Source organism: Rhinopithecus roxellana, chromosome 10, assembly GCF_007565055.1.
Source record: "Rhinopithecus roxellana isolate Shanxi Qingling chromosome 10, ASM756505v1, whole genome shotgun sequence".
Classification (NCBI taxonomy): Eukaryota; Metazoa; Chordata; class Mammalia; order Primates; family Cercopithecidae; genus Rhinopithecus; species Rhinopithecus roxellana.
In genome coordinates, this window is record NC_044558.1 from 25570296 (window position 1) to 25594971 (window position 24676).

The 24676-nt window shown below is 37.9% G+C and overlaps 1 protein-coding gene across 2 annotated transcripts in view; it reads right to left on the reverse strand.

Moving 5' to 3' along the window:
• C10H12orf42 (chromosome 10 C12orf42 homolog) overlaps window positions 1-24676 on the reverse strand; it is a 178223-nt gene that overhangs the window by 68975 nt on the left and 84572 nt on the right. For both annotated transcript variants that reach the window (XM_010357278.2, XM_010357277.2), the window contains one exon: window positions 22872-22940. In XM_010357278.2, coding sequence (XP_010355580.1) covers window positions 22872-22940 — 69 coding nt within the window. The remainder of the gene's footprint in view (window positions 1-22871; window positions 22941-24676) is intronic.

Consider the following 24676-nt stretch of genomic DNA (forward strand, 5'->3'; position numbering starts at 1 on the left):
AACTCCACCTTCTTTTTTAAGATGAGCAAACTTTCACCACAAAGATACAAGAACAGTAAATATTGATCTTCTGGACGGATGGCGCACCTCACGCCACAGGCCACTCAAGCATCTGCTCATTACCACCAGCCCTCCCCTTTGTTGGGAAATAATGCCAAGTGGCCTCACGTGCTGTCGGCTGTAGATTGCAAATATTTAAAAGAAATAAATTTCTCTGAATGCAAAGCACCTTTCTTTGTTATCTAACCCCCTCTCCTCCCAAGTCATGTTGATTTTGGGGTTGTGCACACTCCCAGCACCTGTACTTTTCAATTGTTTGCCTGCCAAGAACAGTGTGGTTTTCTTGCTTGGTTTTAGAAGCTATTCTAAGTACAGTAGCCAATGAAGGCATATTTTCTTTCTCTCTTGGCAATATGTAAAGGAAGTTCCAACTTTAGGACACCTAGCAGCAACTGTAATTAGAGGACAAGGAAAGAAATTGGAGTTTCTCCATCTCAGTATTTGTCCCACATGATCATGAAAAATGTACCACCACTGCAGACCAAAACCAAAAGTGTAGGTTTCTTCAACAGTCTTATTATTCGGCAGAAAGTTTTCTAAATTGGTTTTGCTGAAATCCAGAATCATTCTTTAGTGGAAAAGTAAGATCTGGACAATAAGACAAGAATGGAATTTCAGCAAGTGGAAAATCAATTTGTGATTGAGAATAGCCACTAGGTATACAAATCCAAGTGTCTGAATATATAAATGTTGGATCAAACTATTATTTCCTCCACGTGGAGCATTATCAATTTGATGTGGTATCATCATGCCCTGTGTGTTTTTAATCATGGTTCTTAATCTCTTACCACTGAGGCATATGCAATGCAGTGTTAACGAGAAATAACCTACTGCCAAGTATTATGATCTGATCAATGCTGATGGCAAACTGGGTCTGGAGACAAATGATCTGTGTGTAAACCTTTAGTCACTCTCTTACACTAAGCTGAATTCTAATTCAAAGGGAACGCTGCAACCTCTATTACCGCCACCACTTTTGTCACTTTTCATTTTGTTACATATTTTATTCTACTTTCATGAATGAGTATTTGGGGATTTGCTCTTCCCCAGTTCTTGATCCATATAGTCTGGACAAAGCAAATGCCCAGATCTGAGGACATCACATTCCACTGGCTGCCTGAATTGGAGTTCAGAACCAGCGAGGTTTAATGGGATATTTTGAGATTTCCAGATTGAGGTTTGATTGTGAGAGATGGTAGCGTCTGTGGCTGCTGCAGCTATTTCAACAGCATGAGGCAAGTGTCTCTTGGCTTTGAATTACTTCTCTGGTAAGCTAGCTTGAGCTGGGTAAGCTATACTTTCTTGCCCATTCTGCCTGGTGTTAAGAGATCTGTATTTGTGAGATGAGGGTTCAAAATGCAGTCTATGTTTATGGAAGTTTATTTCACTCTAGGTCAGGGGTGCCCAATCTTGGGCCACACATAAAATACACCAACACAAACAATAGCCAATGAGAAAAAACACACACACACACACACACACACAAAATCTCATAATGTTTCAAGAAAATTTATGAATTTGTGTGGAGCCGCATTCAAAGCTATCCTGGGCTGCATGTGGTCCACGCTGTGTCCTGGGCCACATGTGGCTTGATCCTGGTTGCTCTTGTTCAACCCAGAGCAAGCAGGTTGGACACGCTTGCTCTAGATAAAACTGACCAGTTCTGATAAAGATGATTCTGATAAGGACAATGCTCACTTTGTCTTAGTTGGCATCAGTCTCCAAACAAACATTTAAGCCAAAATATTCTAGGTAATTTACGTATTCCAAAAATGAAAGAGATGATATTTGCTACAACATACAACCCTTACAACTAAAATGAAGTATTTTGTTGTTTCCAATGTAAATAGTAAGCCAGGGAATAATGAGCTGAAGTGACTCTTTCTCTATTTGCACTGGATTAGCAAGATCTCCATGGAATTGCTTTAAATTATATATAAATCATAAAGCCACTTTCAGTTTCTTGTAAGACTTGAAAATTATAGGAAATGTCAGAAGAAACATAAAAATGACATTTTATAAATTTAAATTTAAATTCAGAGTTATCCAAAACTGATTTGAATGAAAATTTAAATCTTTTTAGAAAAATTATTCTGTAAGAATCACCAGCTCTAGATGTGCTAAAATTTACATTTCAGAATAATTTATCAGAAATGCATCCCAGTGTTGTTGGAGTCTGTAAAATACTCAGCAGTTTTAGGGACAGCTGTATCAGGAAAAAGATTCTTCTCAAAGTAAAAATGATCAAAAATGATTTGCAATCTTAAAGATGAAATTGCTGAAAGTATAACAAAAAATGACCTAGTAAAGGAATGTGTAGAAAGCAAGCCCCAAAATACAGCTCATGATCAATTAAGATATCACATAGCAACATATTATTATTTATTGCATCATAAAAAATTATAACACCAAAATGTTAATTTTTTCCAGTTGTAGGTTCAGATTGTCATTCATGTATTGCTATTACCCCTATTACATTTTATAATTAATAACATAGTTATAAAGAAAAATGTTTTATATTTTAGTATTATTAACCGCCCTTTCTCCTGCTTTCATTTTACACTGGGCTCCACAAATTATGTAGCTTGCCCTGACTGTATCTATACAATTTTTCAGGCTAAGCCTTACATTCTCATAGTCAAATGGACAAGGTCAAAGGCTGTCAGAAAGATGACAGAATTCTGTATTTCTCACTCATGACATTTGGAGGTGGCCCTTCTCCTATCCTGCAAGATCACTTCGTACCAAAGCTTAAAATATGAGACAGATATCTTGCTACTTTGAAAGAAAATAATATCTACCATCTACTGAGTGTATTCAATTGGCCATATATTGCCTCAAGTTAGACAGAAGATTGTTTATACAAGCGCACATGTATTTTTGAAAATTCCATCTTACACACATATGTTTAGTGTAGCACTATTTACAAAAGCAAAGACTTGGAACCAACCAAAATACCCATCAATGATAGACTGGATAAAGAAAATGTGGCACATATAGACCATGGAATAATATGCAGCCATTAAAAATAATGAGCTCATGTCCTTTGCAGGGACATGGATGAAGCTGGAAGCCATTGTTCTCAGCAAACTAACACAGGAACAGAAAACCAAACACCACATGTTGTCACTCATAAGAGTGGGAGTTGAACAATGAAAACACATGAATACCGGGAGGGGAACATCACACACCAGGACCTGTCGGGGGGTTGGAGGCAAGGGGAGAGAGAGCATTAGGACAAATACTTAATGCACGCGGGGCTTAAAACCTAGATGATGGGTTGACAGATGCAGCAAACAGACATGGTATATGTATACCTATGTAACAAACCTGCACATTCTATACATGCATCCCAGAACTTATAATAATACTTAAAAAGAGAAAATTTCTCTGTCTTTTAGCATCAAAAGCTGATGTAGTCTGACATCATTATGTTCCTTTGTTTGTGATCTATCTGGGAGATGTTTGTTTTATTTGTATTCTTTGTTCTTACATCTCTGAAAACTTTTATGATCTCTTTGTGACTATTGAAATAATGTCATAACAAAGTGTCTTAGTGTGGGTTTTCTTTCATTATACTGGGCACTCGAGTAAGCTGTAACAATCTGGAAATTCCTGTCTTGCAATTCTATAAATATTTTTTCTTTTTTAGAAATAATTTTCTCCCCTGTGTTCTCATTCTCTCTCGCTCTCGCTCTCGCTCTCTCCCCTCTTTCACTCTGTCTTCCATTTTTAAAGCTTTTTCCTTCTACTTTCTAAGGGCTTCCTTTAACTTATCTTTTCACTCTTATGCTGCTCTTTTTAAAAATCTTGGTTTTCACACATTTAATTCCTGTCTATTTCTTCTTGTTGTTTTCACTTTTTAAAATATGGCATCCTGTTCTTATTTAATAGATGTTCTCTCTTCCCCTATTCCTGAGTATTTTGATCTGAGGGTCTGGGTTTGCCTTAGTAGTGTTAGATTTGTGTTCATATTGTTTGGTTCCCTGGGTTGTTTCAGTGTCTTCTGAGCTTCTCTCTTCTGCTTGTTTTCATTTATCTCATGTTAAAAGCCTTCCTCAAGGATCCTTGAGAGCCTTTACTGCCATTCATATATAACAGAAAAGCACTAAAAGGCTGACTGCAGCTCTGGATTCACTCGGGTAGGGCTTATGACCAGTGGGCTTCCCTGAAGCATGATGGGGTAGCCAGCCTACCTACCCAATGACAGGTCCCTCACCGTCAGAATGGGAAAGGCTTTCCCCTGATATGTCCTCCAAGCACCAGCCCAAGAATGTATTTACCAGACCGGTAGCATTCTGGGAAGAGAGCAAGAGGAAAGTGCCTGGGTGTTCCACAGGCCTCTATCTAAAACTTCAAGAAACCCCTACTCGGAGCCCCCACTTCATCCCTGAGTTGGGAGTCCTTCTAGCCTAATTTTGCCAGAGAATAAATCTTTGTCCCAATTCTGCAGGGTGAGCCAAGAGGAAATAGAACTCTGCATCCAGCCCCTCACCAGGCCCCTCTTCTAAGCCCTGTGTGATATAAAACTTCAAGAAATCCCTACTTGGAGCCCCCACCTCATCCATGAGCTGGGAGTCCTTCTAGCCTTATTTTGCCAGATAATAAATATTTGTCCCAGCTCTGCAGGGTGAGCCAAGAGGAAATAGAACTCTGCATCCAGCCCCTCACCAGGCCCCTGTTCTAAGCCCTGTGTGTACTCCCTGATTTAGAAGATATGGAGAACCTTCAGGATCCAGGTTTTTCTAGGAAGTGAGTAGGATGAATTGACTCACTTCTCCTCATCAGGCCCCTGTGTAGATTGAAGTTGGGAGTCACTTCATTCTGTTAACTCAGTTATCACTTTTTAACCAACTTTACAGCTTTCCAAAAATTGTTGAAATTCCTCACCTAGTATAGTCTTCTCTCTTTGTCTTTGTGTGTGAATGCATTTTGTTTTAAAGCAGGGCATTTCAATCTTTCAAAATCATGTGACACTAAAAATGGATAATAGTTGTAGGGAATGCTGGGGCAAATGGAAGAAGCTACTCAAAGCCAGGGGGAACTAGCCTGAGCTGACCTGGCTACTCCAGCTCCTACATGACCACCAAAAGGGCTCAATAAATTTTGTATTTCTGCCCACATGCAGCCTATTTGCAGCATACCATTTAGAGGCTCTGTTTCACCACAAATTTTACAGAGTTTAGGGAAAGGGATATGAATAAGTGTGGCCAGTCTACCATGTTTGACCAGATACCCTCATTGCTCACTTGCCTACACTGTCTAGGTTTGGATGATTTTTTTTTTTTTTTTTTTCCTGTGGCTATCCATCTTGCGGTCCTGGAGTATCCATCCAGCTTCTTCAAAAGGCATCCTCCCAATTCTTTTTACCAGGATAACCATAGGTACCAACTTGTCTCTATGATTATTCTCCCTGAAAGTAGTAACTGCCATGCTTCTTACCTCACTATCCCCGTCCAAGACAAATCCTGGACCCCATGAAGAATCACTTAAGTTGCAGGTACCTGGACCTCAGACACATTCAGCCTGGTCTCTAGTCACTGGAGAGAGAGGGGATTCTACCTCAGTCAATAAAACAGAATTGTGATAAAGACAAAGGGAATAATCTGAAAGTAGTTAACACACAGCTTGTTGGAGCATTATAACATATGCTCTAGATTATGGGATTTGGAATTCATACCTGAGTTGGAATCCTGCCCCTACCATCTACTGGCTATGTGATCCCAGGAAAATTACTTCACCTCCCTAAGCTTCAATAGCTTGATCCGGAAAACCAGATTTAAGAGTAACAATTGTTGCTGTGAATGTTTAAGTGGAAAAGCAACCACAGAAATGGAAAGCAATTGAATGGAAAGAAATTATCAATGAAAATTGAAAGGGAAAAGATAATGTTTGCAAATGAAGAAAAGATACGGTGTTACAAAAAATTAAACAGTGAATAAAAAAGGTCAAGGCTACAGTTTACACACACAGACACTTAGGTCCCTACCATCCACAGAGAAGAAGGAGATACATAGATATACAGATATAAATATACACAAAAATCACAATTCTCAATATCATCTGAGGTTTTATATGTGATCATGGTTCCAGAAATTAGCTTTCTGAAGTTGTCTTCCAGGGGAAGCACAAAGTTACTATCTCCACTTAGTTATTAATTATCCACCCAAATGGGATCAGGCATCCTCACCTATTGTTAGCTTTCTTTTTACAAGACCATAAATAAAAATACAACTGATGTCCCATCTCATTATTTGCCTCCCTAAGACACAAGCCCACACATTATTTTATGCTGCAAAAAGAGCTCAGTGTGAATATTTGAGAATGATACATTGAAGATGCATATGGATACAAGGCCACACCATTACACGCTTCTAACTATGTGCCCTAAGGTGTCAAAGGAAAAACAAAATACTAACTTGGAAGAAAATATAAAATTGATCAACATCTCCTTGACAGCTATTGATAGATATATTACTAGACCTAAAGATGTTCCTTCTCAAGAAAACATAAATTCAAGTTCCTTCCAGGTTCTCTGTAGTGATGGAGTTTGGATCATGCTTGGACAAAGGAATCATAATTCAATTATCCAATGATTTATTACAATACACTTTGCCCACACTGGATATTTGGATGTGTAAACATCAGAGTATTACCCTCCCTTCCATCCCAGGCTTCGCATTTCAGATTTCATTAGCCAATAAAGCCAGGTTTATTTATAATAAAGTTAAGCCCTTCAAACTACTGACCATGGAAACCAGATTTTGAAATAATTCAGATTTGTGTTTCTGTTCTTTCTAATTAAGGGTAATATCGGGAAGCACAGACAGTGGGTAGCATTGTTCGAGCACCATGGATTTAAGCAAGAAAATCTGATTATCAGCTCATGTCAGAAGCCAAGCGATAATGCAGCTTAGCATTCGTTTGGGCTTTTTCTTTGGCCAAAAGATAATTACCGTTAGTGAGGCCTTACGTAAGTGTATCTAATATCTAAGGCCCTAAAATTTATGAATAGCAAAAGCACACAATAGGCAAAGAAGAATTACTGTATTTGTTATTTCTATGGCTTGTTCCACCATGATAATTTCATTATCTAGCAAAGTTGAAACTCTAAAATCAAAGTATAATTTCTTAAAGGACAAGAAGTTAAATATGCTGGCAAGGTTTTTGGCCTGATTTCCTTCGGCGAAAGTTATTTCTAACAAACAAGAAGTAGACCAGCCAGAATTTTCATAGAAAATTTACTAAAGGGGACTCAAAGCTACCTATCAAGATCGCTGCACAAACAGATGTTAAGCTTCTGTAGTGAAATTTTTTTTTTTTTTTTTTTTTTTTTTTTTTTTTTTTGTAAACTGTTATTTCTCAATCTTATGCTGCAGGAAAAATCTGAAATTTGAAAAGCACTTCTTGGCCAAAGCAGGATGGTGTCAGAGTGCTCACTGCTGAATACAAGTAATGTCAGTATATATCACAAAGAATAAATGCTGGAGACCCAGAGTGGGGAAATTATTTAAACAAGGAGTTAGAACTTTGTTGTATAAAACCAAATCTAATTATGAGGATGAATAAAATCAAGTTGTAAAATTTGCAAGGTAAGTTGGCTGAGATTCTCCAAACCATAAAGAAGTAAATGCTTTTGAAAGAGAAAAATAGCATTATTGTCCTTAAGTATATTTTTTTATTCAAAAGTACATTTCATTTTCTTGCTTATTATATACTAACAGCAACTAACAGGTTATTGAGTACCTGCTACAGACCAGGCATTGTTCTAAACACTTTAGACATTTTTAACTCATCAAATCCTCACAATAACCTTAAGCAATCAGTACTTTATTATCCCCGTCCTACAGATGTGGAAAACAAGTGACAGAGAAGTTAAATAACTTGTCCATCTGGCTCCCATCACTCCAAATTGTATATATAGGGTACCTGATTTTACTCATCTTCATAATTTGAGTTCGTTCTGTCTCTCAAACTTCTAACCTATAGTACAAATAATGTTTCCCCTCTGGGTTCTCAGAAAACTTATTCTGTGTGATATGTCTCAAGCTGCTTGTATTATAGCAATATTCATTCTGACATCATCCTGAAGCAAAAGGAAATGTATTAGGACTCATCAGAGTAGTTACACTGCTGGTTCAGGCACTAACACCTCCCCAACCTTGAACAAATCACTAAACTGAATACCAGTCAAACAGGAACAATGTTCCCTTCCCTGACTACTTCTCATGGTTCTTGAGAGAGTATGGAGAATCCAAAAGATCTCTGAGAAGTATGGAATGCTCTGTAGAGCTGAGCACATTGACAGGACAATGCAATTGCCAAAGCATGAAAGCACAGGGTGAAGGCGTCCCAAGCAAAGCTCTCAGAATCGGTAACTAGTACACTTCCCACCTTTCCCTACCCTTCTCTTGCGCTCTTACTTGTAGCCGAGGTTTATTTGAGGGAGGGGAAAGAAAGGGGAAAATATTGTTGATGATGACAACAACAACAATAACAAATAGGTGTACTCATCAGCACTGAGAAGCAATGTGTGCAGTGAACCAAAGCACAGACGTTGGAGCTAGACTGCCCAGATTGGATCCTGGATCTGGCACTTGGGCAAACTGCTTTATGTTTCTCTGCCTCAGTCTCCTCATCTGTACAGTGAAGACAATAATAGTCTCTACTTGATTGGATAGTTATGACAATTAAATGACAATATTCATAGAGAATTTAGAGTAGCCTGACAGAATCACCACTAAATATATACAATTGAGAGCTGTGAGTAGCAGGTGCCGCCAATCCATTGGTTATTGTACTAGCAAACTAAAAGATGGAATCATGGCTTTTTTTGTTCTATTTTCTATCCTCATCAAAAATAAGAAATTCTCTTTCTACTTTCGCCAAATGACTAGAACAGAAAATTGTGCTTCACAATTTCTGCGGCTGATTTCATCTACTTCCCATTGCTTTCATAGTTTAGTAACAAAATGTCCACTTCAGTATTGTAGAACCATGTTAGATTATTAGGACTTTGGAAATTCATGGAGATTATGTTTAGAAAGATGCTAAGGCAACAGTAGCAGAGGACTAAAGAGTCAAGTCAGTAGCAGACACAAAGCGGAAAAAAAGTAGAGCAGATGAGCAGTGTATTTCCTGCCCCAAAACCCCTGGCCTTAACCCATATGCTTTTGCTTTGACCCTAATGAGATCCACTAAGGAAGAAGACCAAATATAGTAGAAATAGACCTAAGCCTCCATGGCACTGAGCTAGATGTTTAAATCAACTCACCAAATGCTTGCTACAATCCATGAAATAAAGAGTACAGTGCCTATTTCACAGGTGCAGAAATTATAGCTGAGAGTAGGTGGCTAAACTTGCCAAAGGACAGTTACTCATTCCCCTGCCTCTTCCTACCTCTGTCTCTCTTCCATCCCAAAAAGCTGTCTCTTCAAAATTCAATCCATTCTAGTTCTAGTCTTTCCCCTCTTTTCTCCTGCCTTTCCTATGTGTTCATCTTTTTCCTTAGTCACTTAAGTTCACTCCAAAATCACTAGCCTTCCTAGAGCTCTTTCACTTCTTCTCTATACCCATCACTGATTAACCCAACAAACCAACCTGACATGGCTGGCCCAAGGCGCAAAGGCACTTTGCTCTTCAAAGACCAGTCAGTCAAGATCCGGAGAGGTCAAGATCAGGAATATGCACCTGTACACTGTCCTTGTCACAGTATGATACTTACCGCCTATGCCATGTTTCTTGTATTTATAAATTTGTTCCTCAGGATATAGCATTCTGACTCCTTTTTTTTTTTTAAAGATGGAGTCTCGCTCTGTTGCCCAGGCTGGAGTGCATTGGTGCAATCTCGGCTCACTGCAATTCTCTTGCCTCAGACACTCAAGTAGCTGAGATTACAGGTGCCCACCACCATGCTTGGCTAATTGTTTTGTATTTTTAGTAGAGACAGGATTTCACCATGTTGGTCAGGCTGGTCTTGAACTCCTAACCTCAGGTGATCCACCTGTTTTGACCTCCAAAAGTGCTGGGATTACAGGCGTGAGCCACTGTGCCTGGCCTCATTGTTTTAAAAGAATGTCCTTTTTAAAAAGAGCATAGTATTCTATAATATTAAGAATGCATTGAACCAGTCCCCAGCTGTTAAATATATAGGTTGCTTCTGGTTTATTACTATGATAAAGAATGCTGCAATTAATAAATTTTGTACATGTATATCTTTACATGTGAGAGAGTATAAATGCACTCTTGGCAAACATTGATTTGTGTTTCTCTGGCTCACTATCATATAATAACAACTAATACACATTTTTGAAAATCAATGAATAAGTGAGCAAATAACGGGGAGTGTGGCAATAAACCACAGCCAACATAAATGACATGGTAGTTCAGCCTGCTCAGTTCAAACTGCTAAGCATAGAAGTTTGCCTATACTTAACCACTCTTGAGTTCAACTTTCCTTGCCTATAAAATAAAGTATTTTGAAAAACTGTTGAAAGGACTAAAATGAGATAATATCAATAAGGTGCCTAGTCCAGAGCAATGTAAGCTATCATGATTGGGCTAAAAATCACTTATCCATGTAAATTGTTTAAATAAGCAGAGCCCAGGTGCTCTGATCATATCATGGACAAGGAAAATCACCCGAAGTGTGTGAGAGCCACAAGGCAGAAAGAACTGCCTCAAACCCAGAGCAGTGGTTACAGGGATGTAGTGGGTAGATTTTCATGACTCCATCGTTTTGAATGGTATTCATAGCACTATTCAAAGGGTTGTTATTTGTCTTGATCTTCCAATGACAACTTCAAAAATTAATTTCACAGGTACATGATTTCCTCTCTAAAAACTGTAATAGCAGCTATGTAAGCACTGAGGAATTTATACGTCATCGTAAGCAAAAGGTATTTATTAAATGACCGCTTACATGCTAAATGACATTCAAAAAAAAGGGGGGGGTGTTCCTGACCCTAGGAGAAACAAAAAGGCACCTCAATATAGTGAAAAGAACACTGGAGCCACCTAGATCTGAGTTTAAAGCCCTGCATTCATTCAACACAATTCAAGTGGTTTGTATACCAGGCACTACATTAAGTGGTGGGTGAACCAGTCTACCACACTGTCACTTAAAAGATACTTAACCTTATCAAGTGATTTAGCTTATCTTTGTCGGGGGTGAAGTACCAGCTTCACAATCTTTTTGTAAAGGTAACACATGTAAAATACACAGCAGTATTAAGTAAATGATGGTTTTTCCCACTCCTTCTTGACTAAGGGCTAACCATTCAAGACAGGACACAAACATTAAAACATTAACATGCATACATCAAAGAAAGCATGAACCAATCAGAGACTAAAGAGCAGAATAGTTACATCCAATCAAGTGAAGGAATTACACAGTTATCCCAGAGCTAGAACATGCACAGAACCTAGCACACAACAGGTATTCAAAGATGTCTATTGACTGGATATAGTGAGTCAAGAATTCAAACAATTCGAGCCTCAGGGTTAACAGGAGGCAATGTAACACACTGGGAAGAGTTCAGACATAAAAATTAGGAGATCCAGGTTCGTGTCTAAGGAGTCTGAACCACCAGCCAAATTTTCTTGAGCAAATCATGCAAATCACGGTCTTCCGTAGACTCAGTCTTCTCATCTGGGAAGCTAGAGGGTTGGGGTACATCTTTCCTAAGTACTAATAATTTCAGGTAACAATGCTTGTCAAAGCCTCCACTTTGTTATTTTATTTGCTCCATCTGAAATTGAACTGCATATGGTTTGTTCCAAAACCCAGAGATGGTTTGAAACCCCCAAACTGGTGGACTTGATCGATACATCCACGTTTCATTTTTTTTTACCCTAAAATATAGTGTATGGACTAGTAAGTTAAGAAACACTGCTGCTGAAAAAAGAAATATCCCATTTTAAAATCTAAAGACTAAAAATTAACCAGCCACTTCACGTTTTTAGCAAACATACTTACCATTGTGTGGGGTTTTATTGTCCCCTTGGTGAATAGAAATCTTTAAAAATGTATACGCCTGGAACTGAATACCGTGTCAAATCTATTGGCACTGCATGTTTAAACACCTGCATCTCATCACCAGCCCTTTATAATATTGTTAAACAATAATTATACTTATGATGAGTAATGAATCCAGATATGGTCTTCCTTGAGATGTACTTATTCTTGTGTTAAAAGTAACCCATTAGTAGCATATGAAAGCTTCTCAGGTAAAACAGATTCATAAATACATCCATATAATACTCAATAAAGTTTTTAAATGGTAATAAATTGCAATGATATCCTCTTCTTTATTGGAGAATCTCACCTTATTTTTCTGTGAATGATCCATTTTTGTTTACCACAATTCTAACTTTCACTTGCCTAATCAGATTTAAATCTTAAAAACAAAAATCTTACTTTGAAATTTGACCCAAGTTTAATTTTGATTTTTTTTTCATACTTGTAAGGAGAATGGTAACTTGAGACAAAGGCTAAACTTGCCATGGAAGCTACCCTCACACTTTGCTGATGGATTTAAAGCGAACCTCAAAGAAAATTATTCACCTACTTCCCAACCAGAAAGACTATAGCACGCTGATCACTGTGATCAAAAAGGGTCAGCTTCATTAAAAAGAGTCACAAATATAAACAACATTGGTCAAAGGAAATAATAGTAACAGCTAGCATGCCTGGCAGTACGGTTCTAGGCATTTTACATCTAACTCACTTGATTCCCACAACAACCTTATTAGGTTGGTGCTATTATTACCACATAGGCAGATGAGAAAGCTGAGTTGCAGAAAGATAAGACATTTCTCACAAAATCCCAGGACATAAATTGGCAAAGCCAGGGTTTGAACTCAGGCTGTCTGATCCTAGGGTCTGTCTACATAATCACTATCCTCAACCAATTATTCTGTTTGTGTTTGTCACACACTCATGCAGTAGCCACCTGAAAGCAGGTACCAGCAGCCTCAGCATCACATTTGCAGGTGATGTGGCAGAGAAATTCCATCCAGTGTGGGGCTGCATGCTGAGAACAAGGGGAAGACAGGTGGGAGATATGGTACAAAGGTGGGAGCTTCCAGAGAAAATAGAGTGAAGACACTCTATTTCTCAAAGTACTCTCTTATAAAACATCTTAAAATGCCTTTCAGTACAAAGGCTATATTTTGCATATAGCCACAAAACGGAAGTCCGTCCGTGGCTCTTCTTCTCTACTCCTCCTGATGATCTTGTAAAGCATTCACTGTTATTTTTATTTAATTCCTTTTTTGGTCAATCAACCAGAATCGGTTTCTGTGTTGGTCCATCCTTGCATTGCTATAAAGAAATAGCTGAGCTAGTTTATAAGAAATGAGGTTTAACTGGCTCACAGGGGTGTGCAGGTGTGTGTGTGTGTGTGTGTGTATATATATATATATATATACACACATACACACCACATTATATTTATCCTTTCACCTATTGATGGCACTGGGTTATTTTTTTTTTTTTAGCCATTTTGAATAACGCTGCTATGAACATTGATATACAAGTATCTGTTTCTCTGTTTTCAATTATTTAGGAATAAAATTGTTGAGTTATATGGTAATTCAATGTTTTACTTTCTGAGGAACCACCAAACTGTATTTACAATGGCTATACTATTTTACATTCCCATCAGCAATGCATGAGTTTCAATTTCTGCACATTTTTGCCAAAACGTATCATTTTTCATGTTTTAAATAACAACCATTATGATGGGTATAAAGTGATACCTCATTGTGGTTTTTATTTACATTTCTCTAATGGTGTTGAACATGTTTTCATGTGTTTATTGGCCATTTGTACATCTTCCTTGGAGAAATTTCTATTCAAGTCCTTTGCCCATTTGTTAATTGGGTTGGTATTTTGTTGGTGATGATAACTTTTAATTCTTCATATATTCTGGATATTAACCATACATATCATATATACTAATCATATTTAATTATATATATAAAATAGTATATACGATGTGTGTGTGTATATATATGTTTTCTCCCATTTCTATGGGTTGCCTGATCACTCTCTTGATAATGGCCTTTGACGCACAAAAAACATTTAATTTTGATGAGGTTCAATGTGCCTATTTTTTCTTCTATTACCTATGCTTTTGTGTCATATTTAAGAGACCATTACCAAATCTAAGGTCATGAATATTTTGCCTTGTTTTCTTCTGACTTTTATAGCTTTAGCTCTTACATGTCTGTCTTTGATCCATATTGTTATTTTTTAAATATGGTATAAGGTATGTGCTCAATTTCATCCTTTTGCATGTGAATATCTAGTTTTCCCACAACAATTTGTTGAAAAAACTCCACTGTTATTTTTATTTAATTCCTTTCTTGGTCAATCAACCAGAATCAATTTCTGTGTTGGTCCATTCTTGCATTGCTATAAAGAAATAGCTGAGACTGGGTAGTTTATAAGAAAAGAGGTTTAATTGGCTCACAGGGGTGTGCAGGCTGTACAGGATACATGGCACCAGCATCTGCTCAGCTACTGGTGAGGGCTTCTGAGCTTACAGTCATAATGGAAGGGGAAGAGGGAGCAAGCATCTCACATGGTAGAAGTGGGAGCAAGAGGGAGAAAAAGTAGGGGTGGGGAAGTGCCACACTTTACAACAATCAGATCTCGCAAGAACACACTATCACAAGAAGAGTACCAAGCCATGAGGGATCCATCCCCATAACCCAAACACCTCCCACCAGTCCCCAACTCCAACATTGGGGATTATATCTAAACATGAGATTTGGAGGAGACAGCCAAACTATACTAGCTTCTGTTGCTTGCAAATAAGACTCTTACATGGCAAATATCAACAATGACACATGCTTCCATTCCCTTACCCTGCTTTTTCTCCATAGTATCACTATCACTATCTGGACCATCTGTTTATTGTCTGATTCCCACACTGGAATGAAAACTCCATGAGGTCAGGGTTTTTTGTTCACTGCTATATGCCTAAATTAATGCCTAGTATATATTGCACTTAATACAATTTATTGAATGAACGAAACACCTAATTATTATTAATTTAACCCAGACAACAATACACATCTGTTAGAAATCAAAACCTATGTTGTTTATTCATAACTCTGTGCCATGATTTCACCTCTGAAAAGCAACTCTTTCTAGCTTTATGCTCTATGACTCTAGGCAGAGCAAATTCCTGGAAATCAGAGAAATCCCTAGGGGAACCTTCCCCAGGTTTGCTGATATGATCCTCATATCATTTCCATAGGACACTGACTTGCGAGCTATCCTCTGGGCCAATTATTAGTAGTTTTGCCAAAGTGAATGGACACTTTTTCTTTCAGGTGTTCATACTGGATATTAGAAAAAGCAAACATTTCTAAAATCTTCCCATGCTCATACATAAATGCCCAAAGAATCACCTAGCTGAATATAAAAGTTATCTCCAGACCATCTCAGAAACAGCAGGAGTCAATCCCCGCTAAAGTCAGAAAGGAGATTGAGAATGAGTTCAGCGCCATGTCATGCTGAGATGAAGACACTCTATTTCTCAAATGACTCTCTTATAAAACATCTTAAAATGCCTTTCGGTACAAATCTAACTCACACCTGCTGAGAAAATGATGGTCTTTTCCAGGCCACAGGTTGTCTGTCCTGCCCTACGTTTACCTGACTTCTTAGAGTCCTCAGGCCACGCATGGCCTAGATGCATTCTGGCTTGTTCTTTAAAAGGTCCACTTTAACACTTGCTGTGGGAAAGATGCAGTCCAAGGTTACTAACCTGTTTACGATCAACTCTCCTGTGTCTCCTCCATGCTAAGCCATACAAACCTTGGTTTGTATTGTACACTACATAATTTTAAAATACATGTTTAACATAGGATCACTGATTTGGTTATGTGTTTGAAACACAAAACCATTGAACATGCTTTTCAGAAAGCAATTTATTTTTTCCACAAATACTAACAATTGTTTCCCAACAGTTCTATCAAGAAGGGTTCCTGCAGAGCAGCAGGAAAGCAAGCACTGGAGGGGTGGCTTTAGTGGGCAGCTCATTGGGAAGCACAGATGGGGTCCCCTTTCCACTCCTGTTCCCCAAGGAGAGGCCTGATAACTGAGGCTGTCTCCAAATTGTGGCAGAGAAATTCCATCCAGTGTGGGGCTGCATGCTGAGAACAAGGGGAAGACAGGTGGGAGATATGATACCAAGGTGGGAGCTTCCAGAGAAAAGCAAGGTCATTCCAGGAACAGCAACTAAACACAGCAATAGAAAAGCAGGAACAGAAGCTTACCAGAGTACCTCTAGTACCTGCAAAGTGCTCACTCACTCATTTATTCATTTATTCAATAAATATCAAGTGAACATCTACAATGTACCGCCATCCTGCTGGGAGCTAAGGATACCACAAAAAGTAAGACAGACTAGTACATGCCCTAAAGGAGCTTATATTCTATCATTCAGCAGGTACTGAATAAATATTTGTTGAACTGATCAAATGAAGAAAATGATTGAGCCAACACACTTCCTTTTTTCTAATATGATATCTTCCTCTGCCACATTACAAAGCAAAAAGAATGATGATCTCAAATAAATTTTCAAGAAGTTGGTCACAATATTTGAAATTTAATAAGAAGACTAGTAGAAATGTGGCTTTAGACCCATTATCCTTACAATGTGTATAATGTTTCTTGACATATTCATTAAAAATAGTATGAAAGCATCTGATTAGACATGAAAGGATAATCATTTATAATGGATCTGTTTTATGTTTAAACTCAACGGGACATCCCACCGAATAAATGAGATATAAAGTATGATTTTATACCATATACCATATACATTAACATATACATATAACATAATAGTTATAAAATAGTACTCCAGTTATAACATAGTCATAAAAATACACACTATATATATGCTATTCATAATATATACTATAAATGCATTATATATTATATATAGTATGTAGATATACATTACATATTGTATAGTGTTTATATATTGTTATGGTATAACATAGTTATTATATATATAAAACATAGTTACAACATAATATATATACTATATATAATATACATATATCAACTATTATGTTATAACTTTTGTTATATTATATAGTTATAACATAATAGTTGATATGGTTTGGCTCTGTGTCTCCACCCAAATTTCAACTCGAATTGTGATCAGAGGAGGTACCTGGTGGGAGGTGACTGGATCATGGGGATCTTTTCCCCCATGCTGTTCTCATGATAGTGAGGGAGTTCTCACAAGATCTGATGGTTTAAAAGTGGCAGTTTCCCTTGCACTGTCTCTCCTGACACCCTGTGAAGAGGTACTTGGTCTTCCTTCACCTTTCACCATGATTGTAAGTTTCCTGAGGCCTCCCCAGCTGTGCAGAACTGTCAGTCAATTAAGCCTTTTTTGTTTATAAATTACCCAGTCTCACAAGTCTCAGGTAGTATCTTTATAGCAGTGTGGAAGCAGACTACTACTAACATAAATACATTATAATATAACTTCTAACATTTTTAATGAATGGAGTAGTACATATCTATCTAAATATATGTATATGAGATATGGGCACTAAATTTTTTATCATTGCTAGATTTTTGCAATTAAAATTTGGACACCATTATTTTAGATCCTTGGTCATTAGTTGGCGAGTTGCTTAGGAGAGTACCAACCCCAGATGTACTGGTTCTGAGTACAACCACACCAGATCTACTCGTTCTGAGGCAAGTGGGGCTCAGGACCTGAAAGAAGGTGCATTGTTAGTAGACAAAACAGTAAATGCAAAGACCTAGGAGGGAAGCGTGCTTGGAGGACTGAGCAGAGGAAGGGGCTGGAGAGTAAAATGTAAGTGAAGAGACCAGTAGGGTAGTGGGGTCCAGATTATGTAGAGTCTTGGAACCATGATAAAGACTTCGGATTTTATTGTGAGTAAAATCGAAGTCCATTGGAAGTTTATGAGCAGAAGAATATGATCTGTTTATATTTTTGGAAACATTACTACGTTCTTCAATCCAGCTTTGACCCAGAATATATTTTTACCACCATCTTTCTGATCTGTGTGTCTACGTCTCAAATGGCTCCAAACTGGGAGGGAAAAGCAAAGGTGTATAACTTTATCTTCTAAGTGACAGTATCTGTCATAGCAAATATGTAAGTAATTCTATAACTTGATACTTTCAATCACCATCAGATTATTGAGATTTATCCTTGACGGTCTGTACAGCTTCAATTTATTCCTTTAAACTAGTTGCAACAGACCATTGCATAAATTAGGCCACAATGTATTTATCTACTCTACTGTTAATGAACACGTGCTTTTTAATTTTCCATTACAAATCAATGCATCAGAAAACAGTCCTCTATGTCAGGGGTTCCCAAGCCCCAGACCATTAGGAACCAGAAGACACAACAGGCGGTGAGTGGCAGGCTGGGAGCAAGCGTTATCACCTGATCTCTGCCTCCTGTAAGATCAGTGGTGGCATGAGATTATCACAGGAGCTCGAACCCTATCGTGAACTGTGAGGGATCTAGGTTGCATGCTCCTTATGAGACTCTAACTAATGTCTGATGATCTTCTAAGGTGGAACAGTTTCATCCAGACACCATCTCCTCCAAACCCCTCCCGGTCCGTGGAAAAAATGATCTTCCACAAAACGCAAAAAGGTTGGCGACTGCTGGTCTATGTGTCTTCATTGAGTACAAAGTCTCTAATTTCACACCTTGATGGAAATTGTTGAGTCAAATGTGTTTTCATTCCAGAATGATGAATACTAGAGGCTGGGAAGCGTATCAGGGTGGAAGCAAGGATAAAGAAAGATTGGCTAATGGGTACAAACATGCATTTAGATAGAAAGAATACATTCTAATGTTCAATACCAGAGTATGGTGACTATCAATAACAACAATGTATTATATATTTCAAAATAGCCAGAAGAAAGGACCTGAAATGATCCCAACACATAGAAATGATAAATACTCAAGGTGGCGGACACCCCAAACACCCTGATTTGATCATTATACAGTCAGTGCATTAAACTGAATATCACATATGTATCCCATAAATATGTACAAATATTTGTATCAAAAATAAAATAAAGTAAAAGGTATTTACATTCTACAACCGTTTTAGATCATGAAAATTCTCTCTAAAGTGATTCTGCAGCAGCTTTTGTGAGACTCTCCATTTCTCTATACCCTTGTCAACATGTTTTATCATCTGACTTTTTCATTTGTGTCAACTTACAAGTATGAAATCATCTTTCATTACAGTTTTTATCTGCATTTCCCTTGACACTAGTAAGCTAAAACTTTTATTTATACTTTTATTGGATATTCAGGTTTCCTCTTCGTGAATTGTCAATTCATATCCTTTGCTCATTTTTCTACCCAGTTAACTATCTTTCTCTTACAAATTGGTGGGAATTCTATGTAAATTATAGAAATAAATTACTTGTTAGTATTTGCTCTCCAAATATTTGTTGTTAACTTGTAACCTGTCTTTATTTTTGTTATAAAGCTTGGTAAAGGAGACTTTTTAATCTATAATGTTGTAAAATTTATCAATATATCTTGAAAGTTTATGATATTTATACCTTGGGAAATCCCTTTATACCCCTCAGGTCTTAAAATATATTTTGCATGTTCTCTAAAAGTTAGTTTTCTTAAACCTGCCCAAAGTTTACTTTTCTATTTAGTGTGAATAGACATATAATATTACCTTTTTTTTCTGTAGGAATAGTCAGTTGTCCCTACCCCATCTACTGAATAGTCCTTCCTTTCCCCATCAGTATCTAATATCCTTTCTTTTGTATATCAGATTTATATATTCTGTTCAGTTCCACAGGCCCACCCTTGAGCACATAGCATGCTGTTTAATTACTAAAGCTTTATAAAAAGTCTTGATATCTGGTAAAGCAAGTTTCCATATTTTGTTCTTCTTCATAATTGAAAGATCAAGCTATGATCTTTCATTTAACTTGTAGGATCAATCTTCTTTTAACTTCACCAAAAAGACTAAGATAGACATCTCATTCACATACATACTCTCTCTTCATTTATTTGGGCACCCTCTTTTGTATCCTTAAATAATATTTTATACTTTTCTCCATATATGTCTTATAAGTTTTTAAATGTATTCAAAGTAATTTATAGTTTTGGTTTTAATAATTTATATATTTTAATAATTTTGAGATAATTTTAGAATTTCCAGGTAGATAATAAACATTATCTTTTCCCCCCAGTTCTTATACATTTTCCCTATATTTTATTGCTTTGAACCCTGAGGACATTTTTGAACAGACATAATAATAGTAGTCGTTTTTCTTTATGGTAATGAAAATGCTTCTAAAGGCTATTAAGTCTATTTTTGTTGTTGTTGTTTGTTTGTTTGTTTGAGACATTCTTATTCTGTCACCCAGGCTGGAGTGAAATGGTGCAATCTTGGCTCACTGCCACCTCCACCTCCCAGGTTCAAGTAGAATTACTATATGATCCAGCAAACTCAAAAAAAAAGAAAAAAGAAAAAGAAGGAGAAGGAAGGAGAAGAAGGAGAAGGAAGGAGAAGAAAGGAGGAGAAGGAGAAGGAAGGAGGAGAAGGAGAAGGAAGGAGGAGAAGGAGAAGGAAGGAGGAGAAGGAGAAGGAAGGAGGAGAAGGAGAGGGAGAGGAAGAGGGAGAGGAAGAAGAAGAAGAGAGAAGAAGAGAGAAGAGAGAAGAAGAAGAAAAAGAAGAAGAAGAAGAAGAAGAAGAAAGGCTTTCCGTGACCACCTTACCCTAGCAAAAGCAGCACCCTCCTCCCACCCCAAAAGACACTCAACCTCATTACCTCCAATCTACAGCTTTCATAACAAAGCAGTTTTCTGGAATTACCCGAATTATTTATCTGATAATTTCCCATTTTTTATGTTCTTCACTATTGATAGTCTCCTAAAAAGCAAAGACTTTTTTCTTTACTGTTGCTTTTAGTATCTGACTATTGCTAGGTGGTCAGTAAATACAATATATAAGGTATAATACTGGAACACATGCACACAGCCACAGACACAGAGGCACACAAAGACATACACACACATACACAATACAGGTTATCTGACATATATGATAGTATGTTATACATAGTATATGTTTCATATACATGTGCTATACAACATCTGATGTACACTGCATAATATACAATGTATAATATATAATAATGTATATAGCAGTCAATATACAGTATATACTATATGCAACAACATAATATGAAAGTATTTTAAAGATACACATCTTAAAATTTTTTAGTCCTACTTCTATAATTCCTCCAAAGCCACAAAAACACAGAGAGGAAGAGAGAGAGAAGAAAGAGAGAGGAAGAGATGATGCAATTTGAAAGAGGATCTAGCTGATGCTAAGCCTTGCTCTACATAGGACTGCACTCGCTTCCCCGTTCTAACTTAAGCTGTCAGAGGAAAGGAGTGGCACCAAGGGGGCACTGGTCTGTGAGTTCCAGAGGCATCATCTTGCTGCGGTATGAGCTAAATACCAACTCGCATTGTCACCTGCACTACTCCTTGATGAGAGAATGGATCTGTGGTCCCTTTTCATGAAGTGTTGTCTTCTAAGAGCCTTGACATACTAGTTGTGGCACAGTAGAAATAAAGGGACTTTACTGGGGCCTGTTTCCTTTCCAACACAGTCCATTCTGGGAGTCATGGAATCCTTCAGTTGGACATATAACTAATGAAACAGCATATTGCAGGTGCCTTACTTGATATATCCCTCTGCTTTAGTGCAAAGTAAGAACAGGGAGAAAACTAGGTCATGTTTTTCAACTACTTCATATGTTTCATGTTTGCTACTATTATTGGCCTTTTCCATTAATCTTAAAATGTGATTTTCTACATCTTTGATTTCTACTCTTGAACTGTATTTCCAGTCACCATATGCTACTTTTCTGCAAGCTGTAACTTAAGCCAATACTGCTCACAAATTTTGAAAAAGGGAGTCCACAGAAGAGAAAACTATCTCCTCCTCACGTGTTTGGGATGTTGTGATTTCATCAGTGTTGCTGGACTGTGTGTTCCTTTTTAGAGGAAGTTGCAATTCCCTTCATGGTAAATGGGAAGGAAATGAAGGTGATTAAAGCCCTTAGGATGTAAATTTCAGTGTTGGCCGAAAGGTTCTTTTTATCCCAATCCTGCTTTTGTAAACAAAGCTCTGGTGGGACTGAATCTGAAAAGCTACCACAGCTCCATGACAACTGGACTAGCCAGCCATGGTGACCATCTCCATGTTCACATCGTAGTCATTTATAGCCATGCATATGCACATCGTAGGGACAAACATTCACTTTGGCTCTCACCAAGAAAAAGAGCATTAGCAACCAATTAGTAGAAGATGGTACAGGAGAGGAACACTACTAACTGGTCAACTTTTTGCCTAGTGAACTCAGCTGTAAATTTTTATGGATGATGGTAAGATAAAATTATCGCCCTAGTTTCTGTATGTTGGTCACATAAATGCACTGAAAAGACCCCTAATGTACTGTGATTTCTATTCTTGGACATCAGTGGATGATACAGGTTTTTCTAGGTGTACATATCTGTGTGTAAAGAAGCAGGAGGTAGCGTGACTCTCAGATATCCAAGGTTTTCCAGGAAATGTCTTTTAACATACTTCTTATTTTAAAATGTAAAAAATCCTTTACTAGTCATAAAGTCAAAAATACAAAGGAACAAATCTGCTTACACGTAAAGCAACTGAAGCCAAAAGGTCGGCACTACGGAGCAGCCCTGCACATAACACTCCACTGACTCACCTTTTCATGGGGTGTGCTTCTATCCCACAGGGTGGCACTGCTCACAATGGGAATGTAGCAAGGGGATTTCTGAAACATTAGAAACAAGGCATTTAGTATCACTTCAGTAATTCTTAGAAAGAAACATTTCCATTCCTGTGATGGTTTCTAGGCAGATCAGAAGTTAATTCTTTCAAACAATGGCTGTTCATTCACTGAGCACCCGATATTGCCCACAGCACTGTCCCAGGTGCTTTGGGAACAATGGTGAGCCCAAAACACAGTTCCCATCCTCAAGAGTCCAGAGGAAGCCACGGGTAGTAACAAAATAATCACACAAATAAATGTAAAATTTTAACTCTGATACATGTGATGAAAGACAGGGACAAAGTATTTTTAAAATATGGTGATATATCGGGATGAAATAGAATTAAACATTTACACCCTTTGCCATGTGACTTTGCTGTACCTCCCATAGCCTGAAGCCCATCCCAGCTGAGCCCAATGCAGCCATAGTCAACCCACAGGTTCATGAACATAAGTAAGAAATGAATGTTTCTTGTTGAAATGAACATAAGTAAGAAGTGAATGTTTCTTGTTGAATATAGATTATGTAAACTTGGGTGAGGGCTAGAGACAGAAACTGAGACAAAAATGGAAGAAGAAACAAGAGCTTCTCTGAGATTAAAGTACCATGATAGAAGGATGGTGAGAAGAGAAGTAGAAGGGGGCCTAAGGGTGAAGAAATAGGTAAAATTACTAGAACTTGGAGTAAATAATTGGGGAGGGTAATAGATTTTGCAGCACTGAAGCTGAGTAGTGCTACGACTGTGATGCATTTGTACTGCTGTCAAAGACAGGCAGGGTGCATGCGCCCCCCTATATGCCCTCCCATGAGATCAAGAAAATGTGTCTTCTACCTAGTACCCCTGACATCAACTCTGTGCTGGGCACATGGTAAGCATCCAGTCAATGAACTGAAAGAATGCAGGGGCACTCTCCTGTCATCCCAAAAGGAATGTGGTGTCACAGGGTGTGGAGCCAGAAGGAATTCTAAATCGCCAACATTTGCACTTGATAGACGAGGAAACTGCTCAAGATCACACAATCATGTAGTGACAAGCCAGGGCTCAAATTTCAGCATCTAGACTTTGTATTCTACCCATCGTCCTCTGTTGGGTTATCAGCACACATGCATAGCCTTCGAACCTCAGCTGCCGGTCTGATTGGAAAAGCAACCCCATGTCTGCAGGGAGGGGAAGGAATTTCATTTACAAAGCAAGAATCACCAGGGGGAAAATCAGGCCCATCCCCATGATGTGCATTTCAGTTCTCCTCCTCCATGGACTTCCTGCCACTCACTCAAACCATGTACATTCACACATGTGGTATCTTCCAAGTAGGCAACCTTTGCCCAGGGCAATCAGCATGAAGCACTGAATGCTATCCCAAACCACCCTGCTCTGATCCATTTTTCATTTCAGTGGAGATTTCTTAGTGCCACTCCTCAGAGCTATGCAAGTTGTGGATGGCACAGCAGGGTGGCATCATTCACAGAGACTGTGATGCCAAAACAGTACCTCTTAGGGTAGTTCAGTGTACCACCTGACCATCTATACAATGCAGTCCTGAGATTTCTGTTGTCCAAACAACAAGACTTTATGGTAGCCTAAGGAAATCATATGCATTCTGATTGCCTTGGTTTTTTAATTTTTTATAAAGCATTATTGAGATAAAGTTTATGTACAAATAGCTGCATATATTGGACATATCTACAGGAAGAAAGAACAATTAAGGAATGGGAGTACCTTAGAAACCTTTACCTT